The sequence below is a fragment of the Lepeophtheirus salmonis genome, chromosome 4 (genome assembly GCF_016086655.4).
Source record: "Lepeophtheirus salmonis chromosome 4, UVic_Lsal_1.4, whole genome shotgun sequence".
NCBI classification, from domain to species: domain Eukaryota; kingdom Metazoa; phylum Arthropoda; class Copepoda; order Siphonostomatoida; family Caligidae; genus Lepeophtheirus; species Lepeophtheirus salmonis.
Genome location: NC_052134.2, coordinates 35,087,930 through 35,110,398, shown reverse-complemented (window position 1 = coordinate 35,110,398; position 22,469 = coordinate 35,087,930). Strand labels below are relative to the sequence as shown.

Below are 22,469 nucleotides of genomic sequence, written 5' to 3'. Positions count from 1 at the left end.
GTGGTGATTTCGGAATTAAAATGCCAAGCACTAAATTATGATTCCATGATTGACTGGTCAAATACAATTAAGATGGAGGCTGCTAATTTGTGTCTCTATCTAACCAAAATATTATTCAATGTATAATGAACCCATCGGCGGTACCACAGTGGCCAGATCACACTCAAACCGTCGAGGGTCAATAAAAGTAACGACTGAAGCATGTACTGAAGTAGTCGAATGCCAGTGGCATCCGCAGGGTGTCGGCTGGAGGGGCTATACTCCCGCCTCCCCAAGTTTCCATATTTCCAATAAATTCAATTCTTCATTTTTTTTTATCATTAAATTAATTTTTTTGTAAACAGCTATGGATTTTTGAATTTTTTTTCCAAAAATTCAATTTTTGGTGAAAGGCTAGGGATTTTTGGAAAAATTTTTCTATAAAATTAAATTTATCTTGAACAGCTGTGGATTTTTTTCCTATGAATTTAATTTTTGATAAATAGCTTGGATTTTTGAAAACCCATTTCAAAATTTTGGATTGTTGGACTTTTTTTTTATTCCAAAAACCAAGCCTAAAAGAAAAATGTATTTATATACATAGTCCTACATATGCCTCTAAACACAACAGAAGAGATGAATATATGAGATAAATGTTAATGCATAGAAAAAGGATGCCGGCTTTCGCAAAAGCGGGATTTTAATGTTATTTTAGATTTAAGTCCATTTGGAATTAAATTATATATTGATATATAGTTCCTCCATGTCGATTTTGGAGTTTGGATGGGCTGTTAAAAGAAAATATCACTAACGTATGTATAATTTTTTCTACATTTTATTAAGTAATTTGTTATAAAATAAATGTTCGAAAAAGTAGCACTTATGATATAAATGACTAAGTGTGTATAAAATCTACCAAATTTTTACAAAAAAAAAATTACAATTGAAAATTGAACCATGTACATATATGCCAGCAATATAGGATGTCGAAAAATTATTGTTATGGTATAATAATACGTAAGAGTGTTATCACATTGCAGTGGGGAAAAAAAAACATTATTGATTTTTTTTTCCAAAAAAATGAAATTTTCTGTGAACAGCCATGAATTTTGAATTTTTTTATCCAAAAAATTTAATTTTTGAAATTTTTTGTGAACAGCTGTGGATTTTTGAAATTATTTTGGAATTTTTTTTTTTTTTTTTTTTTTGTGAATAACTATGGGTTTTTGAAATTTTTTTAGCATGTAGCTATGTATTTCGGAATTTTTTTTTTGAAAAAAATTTTTTGTGAACAGCTGCCGTTTTTGGATTTTTTTTTGTGAATAAATTGTTTTTTAAAATGTTTCAAAATAATAATAATAATATTTGAAATATAATTTTTTCCAAAAAATCTGTTTTTATGTGAGTAGCTATGAAATTTTGATTTTTTTCCCAAAAAATTTATATTTGAAAAAAAAAAACATTCCAAAATATTAATTTTTGAAATTTTTTGTGAATAAATATGGGTTTTAAAAAAAAAATCTAAAAACCAAGCCCCCGCCCCACAAAAAATATAATCTTACGGACATCCCCGTACCCAGATATATATTATGTCCTACGTGTATGGAGAAAAAAAGGACATACATTTATAAAGCCACAGCAAATCATCTGTGCTAATCTTTGTCTTAATGCACTAGTAATTACTTCAAACTTATATGTTCTCTCTTCTATAAAATAATATTGATAATGGTTTTGAAAAATAAAAATCATATATTCTGGTAGCAACTACAAGAAAGCAACAAGCCTCTTCCATTATAGTATTATTTTCATCTATGCCCATTATTCATCAATAGGGATGGGAAATATTTATAGAATGTCATGAGAATAAAACTGTAATTTTTATATACAAAAATACCATCCTTAATAGTATCGAAGCCAACTGATAGAAATACACAATCGTCTACGAGTGCATCACTTGAGTCCATGTAACTCTTTTTATTTAAATATGAAATATTCCATTGCAACATCTTATATTGCTTCAAGTATACATATTATATTCAAAATGTGATTCCTCAATATGTATTTAACGTTTAATTTGATGAATTATTTATAATTAAATATTTCCCTGGAATTTCTCTTAAGTGAAAAATCCAGGGAAATCTACGAAAAATGGGATCCTGAGAGAGAAACAACATCACAACGATATCATACTTATTAATAACACTAAGTTTGGCCTTAAAGTATATTAATATTTCATAGGCATTATACCTAGTTTACAGACATTTACATACTATAGTAGCAGATGGATCAGTGTGAGAAATGACATTGAGGCATGCCATCTCATTTTTGCACCATTTTCCTCGGATTAAAAGACAAGAAAAAGACTTAATAAATGAGATTAGACTTAGATGAAGTTCGGTCAAAGTTGTCCATATTTTTAAAGTGATCCAATATATTTATTTGAGAGTTATTCGGTTCGACGAAATTTTTAAATTTACGATACCCAATTTTTTTCATTTAATTGTGAATAATTTAACATCTATAATTCATTAAATACGAAAAGTTTTGAGATAAATTGTAGATTAGGTGTTCCAGCTAAAGCCTATCCACCTTTTTTTGTAAAGTCTGTTTCGTTTATTATTATCTTATTCTCTAGGCACTTGTATAAACATTTATTTTACTTTTAAAGTCTTGTTTCACAGCAATAGAGTATAGACTAAATTTGTATGTGCTTGACTTAAAAGTTGAGGTCTTTAGGCCTTCATGAGTAAATGATCCAGATTTTTGAATAAAATAAGTTTTTAGAGAAGCAACCATGAATTTAGCAAAATTTGAGGGAGGAAATGAATTTATACACGTGGCCCGTCAACATAAAACAAGCTAGACAAATTTTTTTTGTCAATTTGAGACTTGCTTACATTTGTATTCTACGACAAATTATCATCAATTTCTATCAAGAAATTATTCTGATCCATTCTTTGGAGACAACCTAAATTGCCCTTAAACTAGATAAAACGTGTATCGTGCAATAATATCCGTACCTTATAAGCCTTGATATGCTTGACTTTACATGTAAAAGTAACATTTTGTCCCACGCGTGCTATTTGATCTCCGAGTGGCTCTGTGAATATTGGAAACATTTCAACTCCATTGCCTATTAAGGAAAAACAATAATTTAGGTTTTGGAATACGAAAACATTGAAAATTCAGGGTGAGGGGTGGAATAGTTAAATATGTATAGAGGAGGACGTAGGACAACACTAATTTGAATATTTTGAGCTTATTATACATTATTTCCAAAAACGAATAAAAAATATCGTTTTCTTCGATTATATTCATAATGCATAGATATACCATAAACAGGGGCATCTGCATGATCATATGTATATTTTTTTTTTCTGAAGGGGGGGGGGTAGCTTGGTTTTTGGAATGTTTTTGAAAAAATTCGAAGTTTCAATTTTTTTTTTTTTTAGTTACATTTTTCTAAAAAAAAAATTGAAAAGTTAACTTTTTTAGACTAAAAATTTCAAAAAAATCCGGAGAAAAATTTCAAAATCCATAGCTATTTACGAAAGATAAAATTTCTTGATAAAAATTTTAAAAATCCATAATTATTCTGAAAAGTTAAATTTTTTAGAAAAAAAATTCAGAAATCCAGATTTGTTTAGAAAAAACTGAACTTTTTATTAATTTTTTGGGAACGGCTGTGGATATTTGAAAATTTATTATAATACATATGGTTTATTGAAATTTTTTGTGAATAGTTGTGGGTTTTAAAAAAAAATCCAAAAATTTAATTTTTTTGAATAGCTGTGGATTTTTGAATTTTTTCCAAAAAAATGTAATATTTGAAATTTCATTTTTTTCTAAAATAATTTCGTTATGAGGATATTTTTTTAAAAAGCTCCAAAAACCAATCCCTCCCCAATGTATAATCCTGCTGAAGCCCCTTGGACTAGACCAAGGTCCCTGGGCCTTAAATAAGGACTGATATATCACCAGTACTTAATATGTTGTATGTGACAACCTTTACCAAAATAATGGAACTATTCCATTTTTGATCCAGATATGGAAAAGTTTTGGGTTCAGTCAATTAAGACTATATGCAGTTTAAATTATTTTACTTATTAGTTATTTATATATTTCTGCATAAAATCTATTGTTCAAAAAATATAACCAGTTTTGTATATCATTTTAATTATTTTTTTTAAGATTCGCGTAGTAGGGTAATAATATCTTTTAACATTTCTCTTCTTTTTTTTTCCAAGGCATTCTTCCAAAGTTGTTATTAAAAAAAAAAAACATTTTTCACTTTTTCTTAACAAAAAAAGAATTTAATTAATTTTCTGTAGGAGAAATATAAAAAAAATTACATAAAAGAAACTGATATAAACATACCCAAAAGTTAAATAAACAATAACGTGTAGTGATAAGAAAAAACATTTAATTATCATCACTAAATTATGTACATTATAAAATTATATATGCTGTTCATAACTTACTTAATTGAAGACCATAGGACCATAGGGAGATAAGTCCTCCAATGAATAAAATGATGATGTCTGAAAGAAAAAAAAACATTTAAAAATTAGAACAAACAAGTTTGTACCCTTACATAGAGATTTTTCAAACAATATGTGTTATTTTGCCTACTTATATCTAAGTGCTTAAAAGTTGAGTTAACTGGAAGGGACCAACAAAATGGGTACTTCCGTCATCTATAATATTGATGGGTTCGAGTATCTTAACTATGAAGATTCTAAACACCTTCGACATAATAATCAGTATATTTGTTTAATTATTCCAGGGGCCTCCGCAGGGGTGGGATAGAGGGGTTTTAGATCCCCCCCCACCCAAAAAAATAATAAAGAATTTCTGCTTTTTTCTAGATAATATAAGGTATTATATTTTTTTCAAAAATATAATACCTTATGAACAGAAGTGGATTTTGAATTTTTAATGAATAGTTGAGGAGTTTTGAATTTTTTTCACAAATTTTATTTTATTTTAAGTATTATTTTTTTTAAATTCCAAAAACCAAGCCCCTTCTCAAAAAAAATATATATATAATAATCCTGTGCACGCCCTGGATTCAAGCCCATGAATGATTTACAATTTAAATTTAATTAGCCAAATTCAAAATAGAAACTTATCAAACGTAGGTAGGACTGTAAATTATGAGCATTTTCGGCATGTAAAAAAAAGAAACCCAAACCTTACGTGGTAACCCGGAGAACTTGAAGAATGTTTGAGAGTCATCACAGCTTATTTGTGATTACATTTTATTAGATTAACAGCTGGTAGCAATGAAAGGAAAACAACAACAGAAATACCACTCTGTATCTAGCAAGAACATATGTTTATCCATATTAAAGAACAACAATTTTTGCTACATTTAATCATTTTTTTTTTTTTTTTTTGTACCATCATTGGTTTTCCTTCCAAGTTTTCGAATTTTTCTTTCTTTAAACTATAAAAATCCCTTACTTTGTGAATATTTAACTCATTTGTAAACCGATTTTAATAAAATTTTAATTTGTATATGTTATCGGCAATATGTATAATTAGGCATTATATACAATATCTAGGTAATTTATATAATCCCTAATGGTGTTAGACAAACTATATAATAAATGAAGTTTTTATACTTTTAGTAACCGTTTAGGCAAAGTATTAAATGTTGACAAGATTGGTTTTAGAAAACTTTATTATGAATTAGGCACTTGAAATAATAAACTGTAAAAATAGATATTATTTTCAGAAAAAAATGAGAGCAAAACCGAGACTGAAAATGGAAAAGCTAGAATGGCACTGGTTATCATATTATTCGCAAAAAACTATTTTGACACACTGATATTACACACACATATGTACATCTTTCGGTAAAAAATATCTTGTTACATTAGAACCAACTGACTTATACAGTATACATATCGCATCAGGAAAGACCAGAATTACATTTTTAATTGCACTTAAATTTCTTTTTTACGCAAAGGCACCTAGTATTTTGAAATTTTGTAATGAACATACATTTGGCAAATCCTTGCTTGCCTCCTGTAGACTGAAAAATAGCTGCTGATCGAAGAGTGATTTCACGGTGAGGGACATTCTTTTTGCATTCAGTGAATTGGGATCGGGCATATAGTTGTTTTAAGATTTCTTCTCTAGTTCCAAGCTTTTAAAATCATCCATCTTCCGTAACGTTTATAACAACAGCTAGGAGATTACGCGATTCAAAGGCGCATGAGGATTTATTTTGTCAGACTCTCTTTCCATTTTTGGTGCCTGCATCTCGAGGTTCTTTTTTGATACCATTTTATTATTGATGGCCTTCTCAATATTGAAGCCATCATTACATAAAATGTTAACCCCACCAACTTTGACTTCTTCACAAGCATTGGTTCGAGGATATTGTCTGGACATGGTTTTTTCCGTCATAGGTTGGATTATCATCTAGTAATTCTATTGGGGACTGTAGCTCTTGCACTGGGATATCTTGTATTTCTTTTTTCTCTCCTGTTATTTGAGTTCTTTCTCACTCTCTACATCTTGAAAAATGTCATCTGCTAGAAATGACGTCGAAAGGCCAACTCTTGCTTAGCAGCCGAATAGAGCTTCTTCGTATGGATACCTCTTAATCCAAGAATAAAAGGCTCTATTCTTCCTAAGCTAAACAAATCTTAACCCCTCTCCAACAGTTCCTTTCTTGATCTTGCATCCAAATGCACAACATATTTTCAATGTCCTGATTAGCTCGTTCCATGCTCCCCCTGACTTTTTGAGTGGCGAAGCTTCCCGTGGACGATTTTTAAGGCCGGCCAGTACTCCTTTATTCTCTTGAACTCAATACCACTCTGTAATACTCCCTTTCTCCAATTTAACTTCTGTAGTTCATACCAGCTCGATGAGTATGTAATCGAAATATGTTGTTGATTACAGGAAATAAGTTAACACACAAAAAATAAGTATTGTAAGAATATAATGACGTCATTACCCTTATTCTATAACGTAGCCTTTTCTCCAAAAAGAAACAAAAAAACGCTTTACATCTTCAGGGAGTTAGCCAAATAATTCAATCATGCCAACTTCTATTTATTTTTTTAGTACTATTTCTTCACAATTTTTAAAATGAATTACATATATATATTTCAAAATATTAATATCCTACATCGTATTTTATTCGAATCTGCATTATAATATTGTAAAGTAATATTTTTTTAAAGTGCAAATATACAGTTGTATTTTTATATGATAGTCAAAACTTCTTTTAAATTATGAAATAGCCATGACGTATCAAGTGAGGTGTGTGAATTGAGAGCTGACAACAAAATACATAGGGTATTTTTATGTTAGAGAGGAAACGCAGTGTAATATTACTAGTTTTTATTTTTGGTCGACCCATTTTACAGGGGCGTCCGCAGGATTATATTACAATTTCTAGGAAAAAAATTTCAAAAATTAAATTTCTTGGAAAAAAAATTCAAAAATCCAGAGCTATTCTCAAAAAATAAAACTTTTGGGAAAAAATTTCTAAAATTAAATTTCTCATATAAATTTTTTTGTAAAAAAAATTTAAATGTTAAATTTTTCGGAGAAAAATTTCAAAAATCCATAGTTAACAGAAAATTAAATTTTCGAGTATGAATAAAAAATTTGCTCAATTCCTCTCCCTACGGACGCCCCTGTTTTAAGACCTAAACAAGCTTTTACATGAAATATCTTCAACAACACCAATAATTAACTTATACAGGGTGGAGCTACATAACTTCCTATTTTATAAATTGTAGAAATCAGACTGTGGAAGTAGTAGTAGGGTGGACACAGTTTTATTCAAGAGACAAGATTCAAAAGTTTTCTTGGAAGTACAATTATTTGCTATCATGGGTTTTTATCAAAAATAAATATTGCTAAATAATGGTTTGAAAGAATTTGGTATAAAATTAAATCATATTATAATTTCCCTCCTGTTTTTTTATTCGTGCGATTTATGAAAATCAGCTAACTATTTCAATTTTCTAGTATACAAAAAACGATTTTTAAATTTATTTTTAAAATTTGAAATATGAAAAATTCTTTGAATTGCAAATAACTCCATAAATACTTATATTAGAGAGTTAAAACTAATGTCAATCATCTGGTGCCATGCAATAATTTAAAAATAGTCGGGGTTGTCTAAGTGGGCTAATTTAATCCATCCGGATTTATTCTGGAAACCCCAATATTTTTAAGATCTTTTGAGAAACTATTTAACTAATCATCCACAACTACATAATTAAATATGTTTTTTTTAATTAAATTTTTCATCTTTTTGTACAAATGACTATCCCTTCAATACCTTTAAATTAAAAGTAATCTAAAAAGATAAAAAAAAGTCACCTATATAATATGATTTTCAAAACTATGGAGGAAAAACTTTGAATATGGTACTACTAGCAATATGAAACAAAAGTAAAACTTTTTTGATTTATAAAAACTTGAATATATGTTGACACACCCTGTATTGTATATTGTAACTAAAAAAATATTCGAAATATACTATTTTGTATCTCTCTTAAGAAGTAGTATGGGCTTTGGTATTAGAGTATATATAGTAGTATTAAAGAAGAGAATAGTCTAAAACTTATGTCTAAACCCTTCAAACAACTGATTAAAATTTATACTAGGGAAGGAAAGTAAAACTATAATTCCTTCTAATTATAATGCATCATCTCACACCCAAACCATTGAAGGAACTCTAAATACATTCAACTCTTTGACATCCTTTTGTATTCCTTTTGTTTTAACTTGAGTTTTACCGGGTGCAGCGAAAAAATCCTTTCACTTTCAATCTATAAATTTATCAAGATATTTCAGCAACCAGTTGTAATAGGGTATGTCAATAAAATACCTAATCTGATGTCTTGGCTATCCTAATCATCGATGTTGCCCCCAGGCAGTAATGATGGCTTCTAGGCGGCCACGAAAAGCATTGCAGTAGTTTTTTTTTTTTTTTTTTTTCAAAATTTGCAACTGACATTTCATTTTTCCCTACTCAAATATAAGTGACCATTTAAAAAAAAATTAAGATATGATTCTTTTCATTTCTATTTTTTATCAACCTTTTGCACCTTTTTTGGTTTCCTGTATTTTACTTATTTAAAATGCACTTTTTCAATTTTTTTAAAGTCACTCTGTAAATAATCCAAAATTCATCCCACTTTCTCCGATTCTGATACTCACCAGCCCTGATTGTAACGCTTAGTTAGTATAAAAGGAAAAAAAACTCTAACAATTGTCCCTGATCTCCCCATCTTATTTTACAAATTAAATTGGGAATTAAAAATTATGTAATTATTACTCGTGAACTCCCTTTTCAAATATGTACTAGAAGATAAATATTAAATAATAGTACAAGGATACATAAAAAAAACTACCGTTTCTTTTAGATGCAACTTGGATGACATCTTGGATATTATTATTTTATGTTTTTATTATTATATCCATCTATAAAAACAATAATATGAGCTTCAATGCACATATTCGACACGGTGAGTGAATGCAGTCAGCTATCCTCGTTTTGTTTTTTGCTTTTTGTGGTCTACTTTTTTTGTGGTTTTTTTTTCATTAACACATAAGTTGAAATGATTTTCATGCTTTGTTGATTTCTTTTACCCACCCAATAAACCCCTTTTCATCTTGCCAAAAAAGATTAAACTCCTTGTTTCTTCATTTATTCCAAATGTTGTATATAAGAAGAAAAAAAAATGTATTTTCTACTGTGAATTGAAAAATAAATCCAATCAAATCCCTTTTCAAAAATAACCATACAAAAATCACCCAAACACACTAAATATTTAAAATAAATTTGTGATTTTTAATAATTATAATATTATAAGGAAAATGTTTTTAGATAATAAAGTACTGGATAGTGTGGCCCAGTAGGCTGGTACAAGAGTAGTACCGGGCTATTCCCAAATTTAAAACGATACTCAGGCTTTTGGTTCTTACTGAAAAAGTATTATTTGAATTTTTGTTTCAAAAATTTTAATATTTGAAATTTTTTTTATTTTTTTAATATTAATATTTTTTTCAAAAAATTGAATTATCAGTGAATACCTATGAATTTTTTAAATTTTTTGTGAATAGCTATTGATTTTTGTAATTTCTCACCAAAAACATAGTTTCAGAATATTTTTTTCAAAGAATTTTATATTTGAAACTTAACTTTAAAAATTTTTTTCCAAAAAAAATTATTTTTTGTGAATAACTGGATTTAAAAAAAATAATTTAATACTGCAATTTTTTTTTCAGGAAAATCTAATTTTTCAATTTATTTTCAAACAAATTCCAAAAACCAAGTTGAAAACGCCTATGGTATTTTGTAGTAACCTGTAGATGTTTCAGCTTCTTTTCTTGTAATCAGTATTATGAACGTTATATTGTATATTTATTGGGCAAATTATATTCAGCTATTATTCAACTGTGAAAGATTCATTATAATCATTGAACAACAGTTCTATAGCTAGGAAGAATGGGCAAACTAGAAACAGATTTTTGGCCTTTTTTTTACTTTGTTTCTTTTCGAATTAAAGGTTGCATGATACAATAAAGGTAACGACGTGTACACTGTACAGTAATAAGTTGGTATTGCAACAAGTACTTTCAGCGCCATTACCTTATTAAAAATATTTGCCTGTTAGGACATGATTCAACCCCCAAATTTCTTGGCTAGCCCCCCTCAAACAAAAATCTGTAGGCGCCCCTGGAAGTGCAAGCAAACTACCCTCTACAAAATTTTAACATAATTTTTTTTTGTCAAAAAAATATTGAAATTCAATTGATTTACTCAAAGATTATGATGTGTACTCGTATTATATATTTTAATACAGGTATACATTTCACAGGGAAAAATAAATGTATAAAAAATCAATTTGTATTCACCAAAAAGAGGTAATTTGTTCAAATTTAGTCTTTTCTGCATAGATTTTAACTGTGAAACAGTTTTTTCAAAAAACTTTATTGTCTCTGCTAAAAAAAAAATATTTAGGATTTATATAAAAAAATAATCTCTTCGAAATACGCTTCCCCTTGTTCTGAACAACTTGTTGTTTCGAGAAAACGAAATGATGACTTTTAATTATTAAATATAAAATAAAATTTGGTAAAGAATTGGTATTTTGTGTATTCCGAGAGTCTCTTAACCTAGACGTGACTGAGCATTGATTTGATCTCGTCCCTGCAACAAATGAGTAATGAGATAGATTATATAATGACATATTATTAATCTATATATTCATCCAATATATGATTTATAATGTGATTCTTGGGGGTTGAAATCTTTAGTCACTTCATAACCCACGTTTGGAAAAGGATTTTGTAATTTTTATATTATCAATTATATAAAATAATTTTGATTGTATCTTCAAAAACCCCCATTGACATTAAGAAAAATGATTTTTTTTTTTAAATAATATTCTTAATTTGATTAATATTTTAATGGAGTCATTATGTATTTCTTATTTTTCGTCAACACGAAAGCAAGCTAGAATCAGTGTTCCTCAAAATGATATGATGTATTACATATTTTGTATTCGTCGACGAATGATCGTTTATTTCAATTATTTTGATTCATCCTTTGAATCTTAATTGCCCTCTTAAAGTAGCAAAAATTGATTGTCGCAATTAAATAATCATACATTAATAGATTATACTTAAGCAGGCATATTGGGGGCAATATAAGTTTATTAAATTAAATGAAGATTTTAAATTATAGCTAATATTCATGGATATTGCAACTCATCCCAGAAATTTGAATACAATGCCTACAATTGAGGGAAATATGTCAATGAAATATTGAGCTGAATATTTTATACCGTTATTATTTACTCATTTTTATTATGCAAATTTTGAGAGGTTAAGAGTTATTTTTGTACAGTTTAACTATGAGCAATCTAGAAGAACACACGAAAGGCATCATATATCGTCTTCCTTGAGGCCCCAGTCTGCTCCTCGATGGCCTTATAGCACAATTCCACAAGAAGGAGCGCTGTTATTTCAATCCTGTTTTCATACGGTTTGCTCATGGTGGCAACTATAACAATGTTTTTCTTAGCAACCGCCAGCTAATTATACACAACATTGCTTATAGACAAAATTGTAAAAGAATTATTCTTAACCTCTTAAAATTTGCAAAAAATATAATCAGGGTTGGCCTTGTATATACATATGTACTTAAAGTAAAAAAATAGTTAGACATTTTCTACATTTCTTGATTTTTGCACAAGATTTTTTCGTGTTTACTCAGGAATGAATATATAAATTCAAAAAAAAAACAAATTGTATTACAAAATCACATCTTCTATTTTGTTGAGAATATTACCAGATGAATTACTATAAAATGTTCCATATTTCAAGGATCAAACAAGGTCAACATGAATACATCTCTCTTTGAAAAAATATTTTGAACATTTTAATAACTTCTTCACCCCCGACAACCCAATAGATTTTTTATGAGTATGTATAAAGAAGACTGAAAATCATGTTTTACACAGTCTCTATACGTTCCTTTTTATCGTTTCTGCATGCCAATAGCTGATTTGGTAATTCAAAGAGTATTATATCTCCTTCATGGGAAAAAAGGGGGGGGGGAGAATTACCCATTAAAGTTATGGGTCATTAAAGTTCTAGTGGTTTTTTTGTTTGTTTTTTTGGCTCAAGCCACTAGGTCAGATTTGAGAGGTCAGTTCCGGATATTATACAAAGTAACTATTACTAAATATATTTGATCAGTTCTTACCCATTTTATTAATATATCCCTCAAGTTGGTCCAGAAAATGTGACCTTCTTAATACAAGAGTTATGATGGCGGAATTATAACAGAAAAGCAACCCTACGTAAGATTAACAAAGAGGCACTGAGCAACTCAATAACATACAACACTTTTGAGGGATGTAACTAAAAGACTAAAAGTAACTCGGGGAAAAAATCATTTTTTTATTATTAATAGCGATAATAAGAATAAAAATGAAATAACTCAGGTCAAACTCCTTTGTAGAACAGTGGGGAAAAGGAGAGAGAAAGAAAAGGAAATAAAAAAGACAGAGGAGACCAAAGGACCGAATGAGAATACAACTCCTTGAATTCTTGGCTTTGTGTCCGTCAATGAAAGTTAGCGCTCCTGGCGGAGAAAATCCCCCCCTCCCCTCTCCACACACACACTTTCCTCTTCTCTCCAACAAACTCTCCCGCTTTTCCTACATCCCGGGGAATTAAATTAGAAAGCGACAGATTGGCGGGAAATTAATATTGTTTCTTTTTTATTTGGAGAGCCTTTTTTATTTTACATAAATTAACGCCGGCTTTAAAAAAAAAATACTTGGTGATGTTTGCAAAGACCATGAAACCAATTATATGACTAGAGTTGGCCTGTTTTTTAAGAGGTAACCCTAATAGATTTTCAATTTTTAAAACCCTACCTGTTGATAGTTAAGAAAACCTGTCACTGATCATTTTCATGATGTATTTTCTACATCGATTTGGACCGATATTTAAACGGAACCTGTGAGTCAAAATTTAATCCCTTACAATTTTTAGACTGATTTTTTAATTCTTACTCTATGGACCGATTTTGTCTCTTATACCCAATTATGGGTAGAGTTGTAAATTTTAACAACTTTAAGTATGTAAAAAAAGGAAAAAACATTGACATATATGTAATCTAACAATTCTGTCAAGAGCACATTTACTTAATAGTTAAATATTCCTCAAAGAATAATAATAGCAGCTTTGGAAAAATAAAATACTCTTCCAATTAACTACTATAAAACCTTACGTGAAATGCTTAGAATTTACAATTCTAATAAAACTTGCATATTATTACCTTAAAATATCCACTGGCTAAAGGCCATATTTAATATTGCTATTTAAGCTGTAGAACACGAAAATGAGCATTAAAATCTTTAACAGACATAGGTTTTTGTCTTCAACGCCTTTTTTTTTTAAATTCCATTTTTAGAGTATCTTTCCAATTCCAAACCATGTTTCGACGTGAAACAACTACAAGGAATATACATGAAAATAAAAGTTAAAATCAAGTGACTAAAAATTGTAGCCTATGAAAGATTAATAATTTATTAAGTCACCTTGACTCCAAATCCTACAAAATGTGTCTAATTATTAAAAAATTAAATAAATTTGTAATAAATACTTATTATATACATTGGATATGAGACATACTTTAGTTGGGGTTAAGCTTCGTATGCCTCTAAAGTATGAATAACTTACTAGGGCAAACACGCAAGCTTAAAGATAACCAATAAATGATTAAAAAGATTTGATTTATATTTACCATAGTTTGTTTGTGTTAAAATTATAAACTAAAACATTCTACTATAAATATATAATAGGTTAATTTCTATTGTAAAATCTGCTTGTATAACACCTTTTTTGTTCTTTTCTGTCCATTTGATGTAAATGCAATAAAACCTTTTGTCTTTTGACACTCTTGTAAATACAACACATAATTGAACATGTCAAAATATTGGCTTTGGATAGTATAAAGCAATTTTTTCAAATTTTTGACCCTGTGATTTATTTATCGTCATTCCCATTCCTAATATGCCATATTTCTTCTTTAACCATAATGAAGATACAACCTAAGACTAGCTTTCTAATCTTCTTCTTCCTTCATTTACCTAATTCCTTTTTTTAATTCATATTTGATATAAGTTCTCCCTTTTTCCGTTAGTACGGTAATTCATTTTTTGTATTTTGATTTTTCTTTTTTTTTTTGGTGGATTTTCGAATCCACAGCTCATACCTTAATAAAAACTTTGAGACACGGAGAATCGATCTTATTTTATGAAAAAAATCAACTTATTTGATAAAAAACAAACTTGCCCTCAAGAGCCTAGTAGTAATCGGGTCTGATCAGAATGAAACATATCTCTACACACATAAGTCAGAATTATAAATAACTTTTATTTTATGTCTAAAGTCCATATCTGTCTCTGTTTTTGAAGTTTTTATCATTATTTTTCCAAGCTGCATGAACGGAGCTCATAAATTATTTTAATACTATACTTGACCATATTTAATTTCCGAACATTTTAGATGCAATTTAATATTGGCATATTTAAAAAAAAAAAGGGTTATGAAAGCCATACCTATGTCTGTTAAATGTCTTAATGGTATTATTCGTATTCTACCGCTTACATAACAATAATAAATGCAGGTTTCAGCCGGTGGGCCAAACTGTTGTTATATGTGGTCCACAATCTGGCATGTAGCCACTGTAAAAAAATGAACACCAAAGTACAGAAAGTAATCAAGAGTAAACTTAAAAGAATAATCATTAAAAAAATTTTAATTCTCCACTCCCTTTCGCTCAAAATTGAATTGAATACCAAAAGAATCCTTTCCCTTCCATGAATGCACTTTGATTTTTATTCGGAGTATTTTTCTATCAATTCTTTGGTCTCTGATCCTCAAGATATATATATAAATTGAAAATAACCCAATAAATAGAAACTATAAAAATATTTATTCAATTGTGGCATTTGAAGCCAAATAGCACACTCGGCAGCACATTAAATTAGAAAGTAAGGGATTTAAAATGATGTATAATATACTCTTATTCCAAAATCTTAAGCCCAAAGCTTATTTTGAAGTTCAATCTTATATAGCCGAATTTTGTAATTTAATTTTCCATTAGTTTTTTGATGAAGAAATATAGTCAAACCTGTATTAAGTGATCAGGCAAGAGAACCAGAAAAAGTGCACCCTTAGTACAGGTGACATTTGAAACCAAGTTTGGTATTTTGAAGTCCTTCCAAAGTTAAAAATAGTGTGTAAAATAATACAATATAGGTAGTTGTAGTAGTGGGAGGAAAAAACAGAAATGTGAGGGAAAACTTCCTTTATGTGCATTCACCCATATTTATTTTATTAACTCATCAAGAAAGAGCCTATCAGTAGAGGTGGATTAAACATGTACTAGAAAACAGGAGTGGCTTTTTATAGTTGGTCTGAATCTGAAGATGATTTTTTATTTTCCAAAGCCGTTGTCATTATTATTGAAGAGAGAACCTCTAAGTATATAGTAATAAACAAGGGCGTCCTCAGGATTATATTTTGGGGGAGGCTTGGATTTTAAAATTAAAAGTATTCGGGAAAAAATTCCAAATATTATTTTTTTTGGAAAAAAAATTCAAATATTAAATTTCAATCACAGACAATTAAATTTTTTGGAATTTTTATTTAAAAATTTAATTAAATTTCAAATATTATATTTTCTAGTACTAATCAAAAATTTCTTAATTTGGAGGGTGGGGTGCAGCCCGTGCAGCCCCTCCAGCCCTTTCACTATGGAAACCCCTGATAACTAGGGTGTGTGCTCATGAGTGATGACGAGTAACAATGAGGGTTTGCTCAGGAGTTATAAGTTGAAGTCCTTGTGGGAGTTGGAGTGGGAATTGAGTATAAACATTGGAGTAATTCCAGACTATATCTCCTTGCTATATATGGAGTAAGATTTGTGTTTATTTTCTTCTTCTCACAGCTGCTTGTTGCCAATTTAATAAGACGACGTCATGATAGCTAAGCTGCTTGAGTTGAAGTCCCTCACTTTATTAGCTGGTGGATGCCTATGTTCCCTCTTATCCTTTTAAAATATATATCACACTAGCAAAGGGTTACACGGCCTTGCTCGGGCAAGGAGGGAGTGGGATATCACATTGACAATGGTAAATATAAAATGTTATTTCTTCTTAACGGTGCGGGCGAGCATTATTATATATGAATAAATAATATGCCCAATTTGCATAAAAAAAATTGTCTGGATGTGAAGTTCACTTTTATTTTTGTCAATAAAGTGTCAAATCGAAATTTGAGACTTATAAAATTGCAAAAAACTGTTTTGCAATAAGTTTGCAAAAAAATAGTAAAAACATTTATTGACATATTTCAAAAATTATGTAATAAAATGTTCCGGAAATTGAAAATACTACAGCTAGGGTTTATGTCCAAAATCCATCATTCTTTGGATATTTCTTCTTAAAAATTGAAAATTGACATTTGAGGAAGACAAAGAGCTCAAAATTAAAAATGAGAGATAAAGTGAGTGAGCCTACTATGATAAAGAAATGCCAAGAGAAGATACACGTTTGGAAATAGGATCTGCACTAAAAGAATAAAGAAACACCTATTGATGTAAATAATATAGAATTACTCGAAGAAAGATTGAGAACCCAAGATGGACAACTGCTTGATGAAGGTACTGACGATAGTACTAGACCAACCATAGTGATGATTTTAGTCTTGGTGTAAAAGTGTTTACTCAAATCATTCCCTTTTGGAAGAGGCATTTGTGAGGAACAAGGAATGCCTCTATCATATTGTAAAGGAGTTAGTAGAAACGAAAAATGAATCACAAAGTTCGATGCTTCAAATAGCTGGATATAAACATGGAAAGTAGGATGGAGATACAAAGAATTATCATTTATGAAGAACTTCGTTTTTAGAAACCTTAGAGGCAGCGAACAATGCAAGCAATATTGATTCAGGCGTTGCCTAGTTCTTATTACGAAGAAGTAAGAGTAAACTCGATGATTAATGAGCATTTGATAAATTTGAATGTACAATAACCGAAAAAAAAGTACTGAGAGAAATCAGAGGCTAGTTTCATAGAATAAGAAGAATCTGAGATCGAAATAGTGGGAAAATAAAGAATTTGACATTTTCGAGATCGGATGAGAAGAATTGGTCAAGTAAAATATGTTGATAAATGTATTTTGATAGAAGATGTTATAAGTCATACCTTACCTCAGAGATTATCCAAATTATTTATAACAATGAAGAAGTGTTACAATGTGGAGAAACTCATCTTATTCCTATGGGAAAATGCGTATCCATGTAGGAGGAGAAAACAATGTGAGAACAACAAATAACTCACTATCGTCTATGTTCAATAAAGAAGCCGTGAAGATGGAGTACGATCATGGGTCTGGCATTAATTGTTACGGACTAACAAAATGTAAGAAATTTGTTATAGTATCTGTAAAAAAACGTAGAGTATGATATTCTAAAGTTCTTTTATAATATTTGTAAAAAGAACGTTAGTATATCATAGCGAAAAGAAGAGTTAGTTTTCTGCCTAAAAGTTGAACATAAAAGGTCTATGTTTCCCAATTTTATGAAATGTAATCTTTGTAAGGGACACAACCATCACACTCTCCTTCGTGTACCAATCAATAGAATAATGAGATGGAAAACATTAATATTAATACCCTACAGGCAGATAAAGTAAGATTACTAGTTTTTATTATTGAAATTTAAGATCGGGGTGGATTTTGGAGACCAATTCGAGCATTGATAGATTATGGGAGTGATACAAGCCATAAAGAAAAGATTTAGTGTCTCAATTGTGTTTGAATCGAATACCTGGCAAGATTTATTACCAGGTTACTGGAGTAAAGTTATATGAAGAAAAGATGATAAAATATAATGTCACTATTTGTTGTTTTAAACCAAATCAGATAGACAAATCTTACAATCTATACTTTTTTTCAATAGGAAATACAATATAGAAAATTCCCGGAATTAGAAAAGAAATTTTATATCAAAAATCAATATTTAATGTGTTTTCAAGAAAGAATAGCTAAAGAAGGTTGAGTAATTGATGAAATCATCGTTCAAGATTTCAAATATCTTCTAGAAGACTTCGGAATATGATTACCCTATTTCAAAATTATGTTTGTTGGCTACAAGAAACAAATTAAAAGAGGATAATGTTGTTAAGAAAGACTCTCTGTTAATTGTAATTTATATTTTCAGTATAATTTCTATGAAGTGTAGGATGTCATTTGGTATTGATAAATCCAAGGTTGATAGGATATGGTCTAAGCAACTGAAAATAAAAAGGAAAAGTGTGTCTTTTGAACATATTTAGAGGAAATTTTGTGATAGTTGAAAAAAAAAACTTTCGGAATAGTATTACAATTGAAAGAATAAGATGATTTTCTTTAAATATCCTACTTTTCTAGTCCTAAATTTATCCAAAAAAAATCTATAATCTAGCCATTTTTATGAATAATTTTTAGTACATTTTACTATGATTATATTCAAATCTCACTATTTATAATTTGCATCAACTAGTTTCACGACTAACTTTTGTATCGACTCTGAACTTTGACATTTAAAAGGGACAGGAAAAATTTGAAAAAAACATATGGTAGTTAGTCTTCTGCATTTTTCTTGTTGTCAACTGCTAATTAATATTAAGAGATTAGTCATTAATCATTATAAACATTGAATTGATAATCTTATCAATGGCAGAGTATGAAATGACACACACGAATTCTTAACAAAGGTCCTTCATTTATATAAATGAATATATATATATCAAAATCCTTTGTAATACTTTTTTTTAGGTTCAGCATATATATAAAGGGGGTTCATCTTAACATTCATAAGCGGAGAAAAGAACAAAATGTAAAAGTGACCATATTTCTTAATCGATTTTATTAAAATTTTCACACAAAAATCAGGATTATAACATAAAATTGACATTTAGTCAATAAAATTGCCGTTAGCTGGTACCACACATTCACAGAGTATCCGGAAACGTTCCACTGCCTTTTTGACCGTCCAACTGGGTATAATGCGGAATGCTTCCTCATCCCTGGTCTCAATGATCTTGTGGTCATGTGGGAACCTTCGCTAGAATCCCATTCAACATTGCATCAGACAACATAATCTTAAGGGTTCAAATCCGACGAGTTAAGAGGCCAAGAAATCCATGGGACGTACATACATCACATTCTCAGAATCAAGAAAATTGAGTTTTCTTTTGCTAGAGTGACAGGGTGTCCTGTCTTTCTGCCAGAACCAAAGTCACTTTTTCATTATGCTGCAGATCCAGATGCATACTTTGGTGTGCAGAACACTCATATTGACATTCAAAATCTACTTGAAGATGAAGGGCAGTATAACGTTACCTTGGCAGCTAACAAAGCCAAGAACCATAACTTGTTGTGGGTACTCGTCGTTCCTGATTCTAGAGACGTTATACGGAATGTTTGCCAAACATCTATTGTTCCTCGAGTTATGCTCGACAGAAATTTTTAAAGTCTGAGAAGAACCACACAAATCTTTCATGGGAGACTTCTGACTTTGCTTGATCAAAGCCTTGGTTCAAATGATCCTTTCCTCCCTGTTTGATAGTGTTAGAAGCTGTCCCTTGTCCCCATTGTACGATGCATAGATGCTGTCAGCGATTGCATTCATGTACGGGAGTCTTCTAATTTAGGTTTGTTTAATTTCCTCAACTTCGGACTTTAGACAATTTTTGGCCCCTTCCGGTTCACAAGGCTTCCAGGAAATCATCATGGATGAGTCTTCGTCATCCTGCTAGACACGTTTTCTGAACTTTTGGGCGAATCGAGTAGTGCACCCGATCGCTTTAGCCAAAAATGCATTGTCTCATTTACCATTTAAATTTCCCAAAAGTGCACCACGTTTTATGTTCCTGATTTAAAGAAGACGGGGGTATTTTGTTGTAAAAAAGGATAATGAGCAACTAAAATGGTAGAATGGCATTCTCTTAAACCAGAAGCTTGCGACACATGCGACTGTATAATGTTTTAACATAAATTCAAATTACTAATAGATACATTAAATAGTCATGAACGAGATATATAAGTTAATAAAAAAAACTGAAGGAACACGCCGTTAATAGGAAACCACTTAAGAAATTAATTAAAATTGTCAATTGTCGATATATTGTTTCAATTATTTTATATTATCATTGCATGCTAAATAGTTTTACATCTTCATGAGAAGATCTTCTCTGATGGTGATACATGTGTGAAATAAGTATCTTGCCATAAATGAATCTAAAACTTAAGTGCAAATAAATGTTTTGAAGCAAACAAGTTGAAAAGAAGAAACACAAATTAAAGCATAATTTATAAGCTTTATTTCTTTTAATTTATTATGGAATATATATCCTTCATCTGAGATAAACTCTAAAAACTTAATATATTCTAAATTCTAATTCTTCTGTAGCTTCGTCTTGAAGGTTCCATCAATATTTGTCACATGCAGTTCGGGGCCAATTTGCCCTTTTTCCCGTCTAAAGAAACGAGCATTACCTTTGCAGACCAGTATTGACCTGTCTCAACTTCCGATTTAACCTCATGAAAGTCCATCAGTTTATCCATCTCCGTATAAATCCCGACAAATTATTACATGAAGGATTTAAAGATGGAGCCTTGAATTTTGAAGGCTTGTCTTAGGAAAAAAAAAACTCAATTCATCCTCCTCTAGGACCACCTGGTGAATTTTAGAATTGAACTACTCCAAAGCATGGAAACCATGTAGATTAATATTTCAGTAGGTATCATCCAGCAGTGGGAAGCAAAGCCATACAGTACATACATGTAGGGGTCAATTGACTAGCAGAGTCTAAAATTACTCTTGATATGGTCTAAAAGCTCATCCGCTCCCTTGAAGGACAAGTTGCAGAGCTGTCAAAGCAGACCATTCTCTGAGACTCCAGTACATTAATCTTATCACCACATATAATTTATGAATAAATAACTAAACTATAGTTAATAGTTATTTATTAATACTAGAATTAGAATATATTCAATATTCTACTTTCTACACTGCTGACTCAAATCTAGCTATTTTTATTAATACACGAATACATTATAGTTTGTAGCTGGACTGTCTATTATAAAAATAATAAACAAATAATGCCCCTGGCGGATAAAAAAGTAAATTTCGACCAAGACATTATTGAATTGTTTATTTTTTCGTGCTCGTTTCGCTACTTGGTTTAAAGCTTTAGATGTGGCTTAAGAAAGAACTAAGTATAGCAATTAGAAAAGGAAAAACAGTTGATGCGTGTGTTCTTACATATCCCTCTAAAACAAGAATTCTAGCCTATTTTTGGTTTAAATGGATTTAAAAATCCATAATAAAATAAATATATATTAATTTAAATGTAATCATAATATTTTTTCCGGACTAATGCTATTTTAAAAGTAGACGGATCTCCTCCTAATAGCAGTGCTTCATTCCCCCAAAAAAAAAAGTCCTATAAAATACTGATATTAACATTGGTATTTATTCAGTAATACCATGCGTCTCGCTCCACGCGCTCGTACAAAAAACCAATTTCTAGTACTAATAAGATAAATTTAATACATATTCCTATTAGGATCTGATATATCTATGTAAAATATTGTTAGAGAGATAGATTTTGGATAGGTAGTCAAGTTTAAGTCCTTTTATTTGTTGGCTACATTATAACATTCAATCACAAGGAAGTGGTTCAACATTTTCCTATATCTGAATGAAAAAAAGAGTTTTATTTTTATAAAATTTGATAGTTTAAACCCCCCAAGACGGTCGACATCAACAATTATTACGTCACATGAAAACACTCAATATTCATTTTTGATTTACTTATCATGTTCATATTTATATTCCACTTGGTGAAATGTAGGATCATCCCATTTCCTTGAACA

General features: G+C 29.8%; 1 protein-coding gene across 5 annotated transcripts in view; it reads right to left on the bottom strand.

Moving 5' to 3' along the window:
• The window catches only part of LOC121115814 (protein amalgam), an 89,681-nt gene extending 76,623 nt beyond the window's left edge, over positions 1-13,058 (bottom strand). For 2 of the 5 annotated variants that reach the window (XR_005863693.2, XR_011779796.1), the window contains exons 1-3: positions 12,734-12,907; positions 4,461-4,520; positions 3,000-3,112 (exon numbers count right to left, since the gene is read on the bottom strand). Coding sequence is in view for 3 of the 5 variants with exons in the window: in XM_040709963.2 (XP_040565897.1) it covers positions 3,000-3,112; positions 4,461-4,520; positions 12,734-12,737 (177 nt within the window). In the remaining 2 variants the exon portion in view is untranslated. Of the gene's footprint in view, positions 1-2,999; positions 3,113-4,460; positions 4,521-12,733 lie in introns of all 5 variants that reach the window. The other 3 variants (XM_040709961.2, XM_040709962.2, XM_040709963.2) reach the window with 2 other exon arrangements.
• Between the last annotated feature and the right edge of the window lie 9,411 nt (positions 13,059-22,469).